The sequence below is a fragment of the Palaemon carinicauda genome, chromosome 26 (assembly GCF_036898095.1).
Source record: "Palaemon carinicauda isolate YSFRI2023 chromosome 26, ASM3689809v2, whole genome shotgun sequence".
Classification (NCBI taxonomy): Eukaryota; Metazoa; Arthropoda; class Malacostraca; order Decapoda; family Palaemonidae; genus Palaemon; species Palaemon carinicauda.
Genome location: NC_090750.1, coordinates 72,658,675 through 72,669,655, shown reverse-complemented (window position 1 = coordinate 72,669,655; position 10,981 = coordinate 72,658,675). Strand labels below are relative to the sequence as shown.

General features: G+C 34.9%; 1 protein-coding gene across 1 annotated transcript in view; it reads left to right on the top strand.

Moving 5' to 3' along the window:
* LOC137619994 (early endosome antigen 1-like) overlaps positions 1-4,921 on the top strand; it is a 6,531-nt gene extending 1,610 nt beyond the window's left edge. Inside the window, exon 2 of the mRNA XM_068350275.1 lies at positions 3,785-4,921. Within this exon, the coding sequence (XP_068206376.1) occupies positions 3,785-4,921 (1,137 nt within the window). The remainder of the gene's footprint in view (positions 1-3,784) is intronic.
* The last annotated feature ends 6,060 nt before the right edge of the window (positions 4,922-10,981 follow it).

Genomic DNA, 10,981 nt, shown 5'->3' with positions numbered 1-10,981 from the left:
GACAGATTACCCAACTCAACCCCGTCTTCTAAAATACATCACAAGTACACATAATACATATATTCATACCCTAGAATACTACAAGCTTTGATCAAAGATATAAGACAAACAAACACACATACAAGAAGGTAAATATACCGAATGACAAGCCCAATCGATAGGAGCCAACCGAACGGATGCTGAGGGGACCGATCATAACAGCAGACGGAGCGAATCACGATGTTTTAAAAACTTGTAAACACGTTCAAGTACCGAGCCGAAGGCCCATAACTTGCACAGCGGGTTCAGTGTTAGAGGCTGGAGGGGGAGGGGGGGGGGGGGGGAATGTTAAAGGGGGTTTTAGTACAAAGAGCATCTTGAGTGAAGGGGTCCCAGTGCTATACTCCAGTGGTGCCTTCAGAGCAGGGTAATACTTGGCTTCCGGATCGGACGTTTTTTTTTTTTTTTTTTTTTTTTTTTAATGAAGATAAATATTCATGTTTTGATGTTTGTGAATGACACCATAAACGCGAGTGTACACGAGCAACTAACTCTCTCTCTCTCTCTCTCTCTCTCTCTCTCTCTCTCTCTCTCTCTCTCTCTCTCTCTCTCTCTATATATATATATATATATATATATATATATATATATATGTATATATATTTATATATATATATATATATATATATATATATATATATATATTATATACATATATATATATATATATAAATATATATATATATATATATATATATATATATATAAATATATATATATATACAGTACAAACACACAATAACAACAAATGCAGCCATTTCTAGTCCACTGCAGGACAAAGGCCTCATACATATTCTATATCATGTCTGGGGTCTGGCCATTTTAATCACCAAGCTGGGCACTGAGGATTGGTGACGTTGGGAGACTTTAGTCTCATCAATCATAACAAACCAACCAAGTATGGGTGGCCCTGACTAGTACAGCTTTCCTGACCATGCCGATACATGAACAATTTTATCACGTTAAGGTCACTCAGAAAGGAATATATATAATGTGTGTGTGTGTGTGTGTGGCATAAAAGGTGAAAATGAGAGTGTCCAGACCCACGGCTTCCTTATCACAAGGCGCTACAGCCATCAATGGTAGTCACGTGACTGGGCATTAGCAGTTCTTGATAAGAGTACAACCGATAAAAACAACAAATGTCTCGGAGACTAAAATTATCCGTTTCAAAAGCAATGAAAATATTTGATAAATAAAAAAAAAATATAAGTATACAATTTGTTTTATATCAAGTATTTGGTAATAACGTCGCCAGAGATTATTAATATCGTATTCAACAAAAAAAAAGTTTAAACAAGTACATACATTTATATTATAATTATATTTTCACCCAATCCACTTTCTTCTCTTCTTCCTACTTTCCGATACCACTCTCTTCTTTCCTCTCTTCCTCTACTTCATGTTCCTACATCTATTCTTCAATATCTTTCAATTAAAATGACATAACAAATTACATCCCCTTCCTTTCTCTTCCTTCTCCCCCTCCTTCAACTCTTCAATACCGTTCTACCAAATTGACATCATCTATTACACTCCCTCCCATTCCCATTCTTTCTTCTCTACCTCTCCTTCATCTTCCTCCTCCTACTCTTCAATACCTTTCTACTAAAACGACACCCTCAAACCCCCCCCCCCCCCCCCGAAAAAGGTCTGCGAACTGCAGCAGCAGAACCAACCCAGATCCACTTGTCATTAATGGAGACTTCTCGTCCTGCGTAGCGTCGCTCGCCACTTCATACAACACAACGCCAATACAAAGCAACACTTTGACACTTGTGAACGACCAAAAAAAAAAAAAAATCAAATTCCCCCCTTCCCCCCACCCCTGTACCCACCACTTCTTACTTCCCCCTGTGGAGGGACTGTGCCACTGGTTATAGCAGTGGCAAAGGTTCCTATTAAGGGGTAAGAGTTTTGGACGTTATGGCCGGAAGGATATTTCTATTCTGTATAGGACTTCTGAGTCTTGTTCATATATATACATATATGTATATATATATATATATATATATATATATATATATATATATATATATATATATATATATATATATATATATATATATAATATATATATATAATATATATATATATATATATATATATATATATATATATATATACACACACATATATATATATATATGTATGTGTATATATATACATATATATACCAATGTATACAACCCATCAAAAATGACGGATAAATGTTTAGATAGATATGCACTCACGCGCACCCATCTCACCAGGGTATGACTACGCCTTCTCCCTTACCCGTGGGTGGTAAAACCGATTATTTATAAGTCTGGAAGAGCCGCTAAACGTGACCGGATATTACACACACACACTATATATATATATATATATATATATATATATATATATATATATATGTGTGTATATATATATATATATATATATATATATATATATATATGTGTGTATATATATATATATATATGTGTGTATATATATATATATATATATATATATATAAGTATTGCAATTTAACTGCAACCAGAAAAACAGGAAAACCGTAATCTCAACAAGAATAACAAAAACAGCAACTAAACACAATATTCTAAACAGAGCTAAAGAGTCCACTCGAACATAGAAAACAAACCGGAACTTTAAAACATGTACTTCAATTACTGAGAAAATAAACATGAACCCCGTAAAGGAGGCGACCATTACCTACGTTGGCAAAATAAACACCAAGGCCACTAATGGATGTCCAGGAGCAAACCGTTTGGAGAACTGAGGCCGCATTTTAAGCATGGATTTTCAAAAAATGAAAAACATTTTTTTTTTGGGGGGGGATTGTGAATCCTATGGGGTTACAATTACCTGTGTTCAATATATATATATATATATATATATATATATATATATATATATATATACATATATATATATATATATATATATTATATATATATATATATATATATATATATATATATATATATATATATATATATATATATTGGGAGGCACCACTGCACTAAGGGTTATAATTATCATGTCTTGTAGTATTACTAATTATTTTCTAGAGTAAGACACCTCTTTGGCATTCCATGGGACCTCTCACGATGTCTCGAGATCATCTGTGAACAATCGTACATCATGCGCAATAGTGCATCATGAACAATCGTGCATCACTACAGGCCCAGTCAACTAGAACTATAGGTAACATTTACTAAGAAAAGGAAAATTATCAATTGAGAATGTCATTCAAATTTAATTTATGGGTCATGATGCACCCTACGGAACCATAATTGCTAACACTTTACTGATCACTAAATGGATAGGAACTGTAAATTCTAAGTAGTAATTAAACCCATGCCTGCCGCTGAAATGAATAAAGGTAAATTAAAATAATTCCTAAAACGCCTAAAAGAAAGGTAAAGCAGCTGGGCCACATTGACTGAAACAGACTATTTCAAAGCTATAATGATAAGTGATATCTGTAAGAATACACTAGTGAACTGCTACAAAGAGGAATTAGCCAGTAAAGAAAAACCCAAAAGCTGCATTTATATAAAAAGCTTACAAACATACACATAAGTGTATAACTGAGACAGGGATGTTGATGGTTAAAACGTTTTCCAACCGAAATGTTCAAATAATCGTAATTTAAAAAAAAATTAAAGTTCACTTTAATCTGATATTTGAGACGAATATTTGCTGAAATTTCTAGAATTTAAAAATAAAACCTGGAGATCGAATCCTATATAAACAGCTGAGCGTCGTTATTCATCACATATCTAACATGGATAAGTTATTTGAGAAGACCTGGCCTTACTTGGCCCTCACAGCTCTCTGCGGAGTCGCCGTGCTTCGTGAAGCCTCCGGGAATCATCTTCGGTACATCTTCGCTGGAATCAACCGTGATGGTCAGGACAACGTCTTCTGGATCGACAAATTCCTTCTCTTTGTTGGACTTGGAGCAGTTCTTTTATTTGATCTGAGACAAGGAAAACGACGAAAGACTGATGAAGAAAAAGAAGGAGACTTGAAGAGAAACATTCCGGAGCTCTGTGTCACACTAAAAGAGCAAGTAAAGAATCTTGATGTGATTGTCGGTAATATGACAAAGATTCAGGAGCTGGAGCGCAAGTTGAAAGAAACAGAGGATTTTAAGAAGAAAGAAGAGTTGGGGAATATCTTAAGATTTACAAAGCAGCAGTTGGAGCATCAGGCCTTGGAAGACAAGATCCGTTGCCTCGAGGATCAGAAGAATCTCTTGGAAAAGCAGATGGCGGAAGCTGAACTGGAAGAAAAACTCCTTCAGATCAAAGAAGAAAACAAAGACCTGAAGAAAACTGCTGATGAAGTGGCCAAAAGAAATGATGACTTGAATAACCAGGTGATGAGTCTGACAGCTCACTTGGCTGAGAGCAATTGCCAGCTCGTTCAGCTACAGACTGATGCAGATATGATGGTAAAGAACCTGTGTAAACTGATTGAAGAAATTATGGAGATGGAAAAACACATCAAGGCACAAGCCGAGACAATCAACCGATGCAAGAATGACAAGGAAGAGATGCAACTTAAAGTTCAAGATCTACAAAAAGAAGTAAGATTCCTTTCGCAACAGAAGCAACATCTGGAATGCCAGCTTCAAGAAAAAGACACCAGACTCCGGGATCAGAATGCGTTGCTGCAAGAGAGAGACGGTCGTCTTCAGGAGATGACCAAGAAAGCCAACGCCATCGATGGAGAAAATAATAGACTGCAAGATGAGCTGCGGCAGCTACAACGAGAGAAGGAACAGTGTCTCCGTGACCTTAAAAGAGCCAAGATGCTGAAGAAACTACCAGAGGAAACAAACATAATACTCCAACAACTAATCTCTTTTCTCATGAGGGAAAACTGACGACCAGCTCGCCAATGGGGCTCCATAGGAAGGAACAAAGATTCATTTTAAGTTTTTAAAGGAATGTTCATTTGTTGAAATTTGTTTTGTGATTATATAAAAGGAACTATTTGTAATAAATTATATTAATTATTTTTCTGTTTCATTAACCATAGAAAAATCTTTGACTATTGTGCCCACTTGAATCTATTAATTCGCAAATGACCCAATCATCATCATAAAAACTATGTTTTTTATCACGAACTTGATAACTCAGTAATTTAGAGTTATCCATGTTAGATATGTGATGTGATGAACGAAGCTCAGTTCTTTATATAGGATTCGATCTCCAGGTTTTATTTCTAAATTCTAGGAATATCAGGATATATTCGTTTCAAAATATCAGATTAAAAGTGATTTTAATTTTTCAAAAAAAAAATATTAGAATTTGAACATTTCTGTTGTAAAACGTTTTAACCACATCGTCCCAGTCTTAGTTATACACTTATGTATATGTATGTAAACTTTTTATATAAATGTACATATATATATATATATATATATATATATATATATATATATACATGTATATATATATATATATATATATATATATATATATATATATATATATATATATATATATAATTTGTGTGTGCGCGAGAATATGCATACGTATACACACATAATATGACTATATATATATATATATATATATATATATATATATATATATATATATATATATATATATATATATATATAGATAGATATGTGTGTGTATGTACATATATTCTATAGTAATATATATACAACAACCATTACAGCTGTTTCTATTCCACTGCACGTCCTCAGACACGTCCCTATTTATGTCAGAGATTTGGTTAATGTCGTTATAACTAAGACTGTGACTGACTCAGGTGGCAGTCTGAGACTGATATCATTTTCTAACCTGATTGGTTTTTACTCAAGATTTTATGTGTGGAACTCAGACTCTGCTCAAGACTGAGCTCTGTGTATGAGTAACTCCTTTGCTGTAATATTCCTCAGGCTTCCGAGAGCAATATCAAATATGCCAGTCATTTCTCAAAGAATTATTTACTTAACATAAAAAAGGACAACCTTCCACAGTCCAAAAAAACCTTAAGCTTTTACATTTAGTCTTTCAGCCTCCATCGCTAAAAGATCTCAAGTCTAAAATTGCAACAACGCAGGAAATTGAGAGGAAAAAGTAATCCAACTATGATTCTAAAATATCGAGAGTCATGTGACTACATTCTAGGATTTTTTTTTCGAATTGGAGAATATTAAGAGTGTGTAGGAAAGGGACCTTAACAGTAAGTCATCTCATTTTGCCCTTTATCTATATACACTACATTTAGAATATGGTGTCTTTAGATGAAATATATATAAAGTTCTCGTCTACAAATAAAAAAATAAATGGAAAACTAAACATTCATTTAGCGAAATTTTAAGAATGGAAATCACTTCCCTAATACACTTGAAATTTTTCTTATATCAATATTGTTTGCATCAAAATATCTCTTCGTATTGATAAAAACATTACAACATATCGTGAAAAGTCATCATGAATGCATTAAACACTCAAAACAACGCCTAAGTGAACCTCATGCGGCACACTGTAGATGATAAAGACCAAAATTGCAAGACCTTCCATGCTGTGCTATATAATTAGAGATGGAACTAAGTAACATCAGAGAAAACACAAAAGCTATAGAATTGACACAACTGCAGCATGACTAGAAATTCAGTTCAAACCTACCAACACTCTCATTGAAAGCCCTTTCTGTTCATTTCAAATATAACGACACTCTTATTCACCCCAAATGCTCTTTCTGTTCATTTCAAATCTAACATCACTCTCATTCAACACAAAAGCCTTTTCTGTTTAGTTTAAACCTACCAACTCTACTATTCATCCCTAAAGCCCTTTCTGTTCAGTTCAAATCTACCAACACTTTCATTCAACCCAAAAGCCCTTTCTGTTCAGTTCAAATCTACCAACACTTTCATTCAACTCAAAAGCCCTTTCTGTTCAATTCAAATCTACCAACACTCTTATTCAACCCAGAAGCCCTTTCTGTTCATTTCAAATCTACCAACACTCATTAAACCTAAAATTCCTTTCTGTTCAATTCAAATCTACCGACACTTTCATTCAATTCAAAAGCCCTTTCTGTTCTATTAAAATATGCCAATACACTATCAACCCAAAGGCCCTTTTGGTTCAGTTCAAATCTACCAACACTTTCATTCAACCCAAAAGCCCTTTCTGTTCAGTTCAAATCTACCAACACTGTCATTCAACCCAAAAGCCCTTTCTGTTTTGTTCGGATATGCCAATACTCTTATTCAACCCAGAAGCCCTTTTTGTTCAATTCAAATCTGCCAACACTCATTCAATTCAAAAGACCTATCTGTTTAATTCAACTTTGCCAACATTTACTTTCAACCCAAAAGCCTTTACAGTTTAGTTCATACCTACCAACACTCTCATTCGACCAAAAAGTCTTTTCTGTTCACTTCAAATCTGCCAACACTGCCATTCCACCCAAAAGCCCTTTCTTTTCAACTCAAATCTGCCAACACTCATTTAACTAAAAAGCCCTTTTTGTTTAATTCAAATCGGCCAATACTCATTCAACCCAAAAGCTTTTTTGTTCAATTCAAATCGGCCAACACTCATTCCACCCAAAAGCCCTTTCTGTTCTATTCAAATCTGCCAACACACTCATTCAATCCAATAGCCCCATTTGCTCAATTAAAATCTGCCAACATTCACATTCAACACAACAGATCTTTCTGTTTAATTCAAATCTGCAATCACTCCCATCCAACACAAAAGCTCTATCTGTTCAATTCAAATCTGCCAACATTCATTCATCCCAAAAGCCCTTTCAATTCAGTTCAAATCTGCCAACACTCTCATTCATTCCAAAAGCCCTTTCTGTTCAATTCAAGTGTACTAACACTTTCATTCAACCCAAAAGCCCTTTCTTTTTCAGTTCAAATCTACCAACACTCTCATCCAACCCAAAAGCCCTTATTGTTCAGTTCATACCTACCAACACTCAATCAACTCAAAAGCGCTTTCTGTTCAATTCTAATCTGGTAACAATCCCATTCCACCCAAAACCCCTTTTTGTTCAATTCAAATCTACCAACACTCATTCAACCAAAACCCATTCTGTTCAATTCAAATCTGCCATCACTCTCATTCAACCCAAAAGCCTTTTCTGTTCAATTCAAATCTACCAACACACATTCAATCTGAAAGCCCTTTCGGTTCAATTCAAATCTGCCAACATTCTCATTCAACCCAATAGTCCTTTATGTTCAATTCAAGTTTGCCAACATTTCATTCTACCCAAAAGCCATTTCTGGTCAATTCAAATCTACCAAAACACTCATTCAATTTAAAAGGCCTATCTGTTTAATTTAACTCTGCCAACATTCCCTTTCAACACAAAAGCCCTTTCTGTTTAATTCAAATCTGCCATCACTCTTATTCAACCCAAATGCTCTATCTGTTCAATTCAAATCTGCCAACACTGTCATTCAACCCGAAAGCCCTTTCTATCCAATTCAAATCTGCCAACAATCTCATACAACCCAAAGGACCTTTCTCTTCAATTCAAATCTGCCAACACACTCTTTCAACCCAAAAGCCCTTTCTATTCAACTGAAATATGCCAACACTCAATGAACCCAAAACCCTCTCTGTTAAATTCAAATCTCTCAACACTCTCATTCAACCCAAAGGCCATTTCTTTTCAATTGAAATCTGCCAACTCATTTAATCCACAAGCACTTTCTGATCAATTCTAATCTGGTACCACTCTCATTCAACCCAAAAGCCCTTTCAGTTCAGTTCAAATATACCAACACTCATTCAACTCAAAAGCCCTTTCTATTCAACTTAAATGTATCAGCAGTTTCATTCAACCCAAAAGCCTTTAATTTCAGTTCAATTATGCGAAAACTCATTCACCCTAAAAGCCCTTTCTGTTCAATTCAAATCTACCAACACTCATTCATCCCAAAAACTCTCTCTGTTTTATTCAAAGCTGCCTACACAACTATGCAAGCCAAAAGCCCTTTCTGTTCAATTCAAATCTACCAACACTAACATTCTACCCAAAAACACCTTCTGATCCATTCAAATCTGCCTACACAACCATTCAACCCAAAAGCCCCTTCTGTTCAATTCAAATCTACCAACTCTCATTTAACCAAAAAAACCTTTCTGTTCTATTCAAATCTGTCTACAAAACCATGCAACCCAAAAGCTCTTTCTGTTCAGTTCAAATATACCAACAGTCATTCAACCCAAAAGCCCTTATTGTTCCATTCAAATCTACCCACACAACCCTTCAACCTAAAAACCCTTTCTGTTCCATTCAAATCTGTCTACACAACCATGCAACCAAAAAGTCCTTTCTTTTCAGTTCAAATATACCACCGCTCATTCAACCCAAAAGCCCTTTTTGTTCCATTCAAATCTGTCTACACAACCATGCAACACAAAAGCCCTTTCTTTTCAGTTCAAATCTACCAACATTCATTCAACCCAAAAGCGCTTTTGTTCCATTCAAATCTGTCTACACAGCCATGCAACACAAAAGCCCTTTCTTTTCAGTTCAAATATACCAACACTCTTTCAACCCGAAAGCCCTTTCTGTTCAATTCAAATCTGCCCACACAACCATTCAACACAAAAGCCCTTTCCGTTCAATTCCATTGTAAACCCACCACTGGTCCACTGCCAACTACCCTACCCTATTCTATTCCATTCAACATCCAATACTGAACAGAACTACAACTTAATCCAGCAACTCGAATTCAGTTATGAGGAAGAAATTTAGCACCATGGCTTTTGAACGCCTCAGAAAATATTATCGAAGTGCTAGTGGGGGGGGGGGGCCTTGGCATGCTAATCCCTCACCCGAAGGTGAGTGGAACCAATGCACAAAATCTCTCTCTCTCTCTCTCTCTCTCTCTCTCTCTCTCTCTCTCTCTCTCTCTCTCTCTCTCTCTCTCTCTCTCTATATATATATATATATATATATATACACGAAAAGTATCTATATAGTTATGCATACACATGTATATATATATATATATATATATATATATATATATATATATATATATATATATACAGATATATGAACATATATCACAAGCACGTGATTTCAATCAATGCAAATATCACCCACGAATGGCATTTAATACCAAATTCTATCTTGGGAATATATATCCACTTGGAATTCATTTTATGGTAACAGCTTCTGGCCTGGTGGACATTCGAACCCACACCCGTTCGGCTGGAAACCATGCCTGCAGCGATTCAGTCTTGAGTCGCCGCAGGCATGGTTTTCATCCGAACAGGTGGGGGTTCGAATCTCCACCCGGCCAGAAGCTGTTACCATAAAATGAATTCCAAGTGGATATATATTCCCAAGATAGAATTCAGTATTAAATGCCATTCGTGGGTGATATTTACATATACATATATATACCAACAACCACATATGTTAGTTATATATATATATATGTGTGTATGAATATATGAATGTATGTATATGCATGCGCACACACATTATATATATATATATATATATATATATATATATATATATATATATATACATATATATTATATATATATATATATATAGAGAGAGAGAGAGAGAGAGAGAGAGAGAGAGAGAGAGAGAGAGAGAGAGAGAGAGAGAGAGAGAGATGTGTGTACAAATGTTTATCCATGCATTTGAATGCATATATATATATATATATATATACATATATATGTGTGTATGCATTTATATAAAAAGCTTACATACATACACATAAGTGTATAGCTGAGACAGGGACGATAATGGTTAAAACGTTTTACAGCCGAAATGTTCCAATAATCCTACTTTTAAAAAAATTAAACTCACTTTAATCTGATATTTTGAGACGGATATTTGCTGAAATTTCTCGAATTTAAAAATAAGACCTGGAGATCGAATCCTATATAAACAGGTGAGTGTCGTTATTCATCACATATCTAAC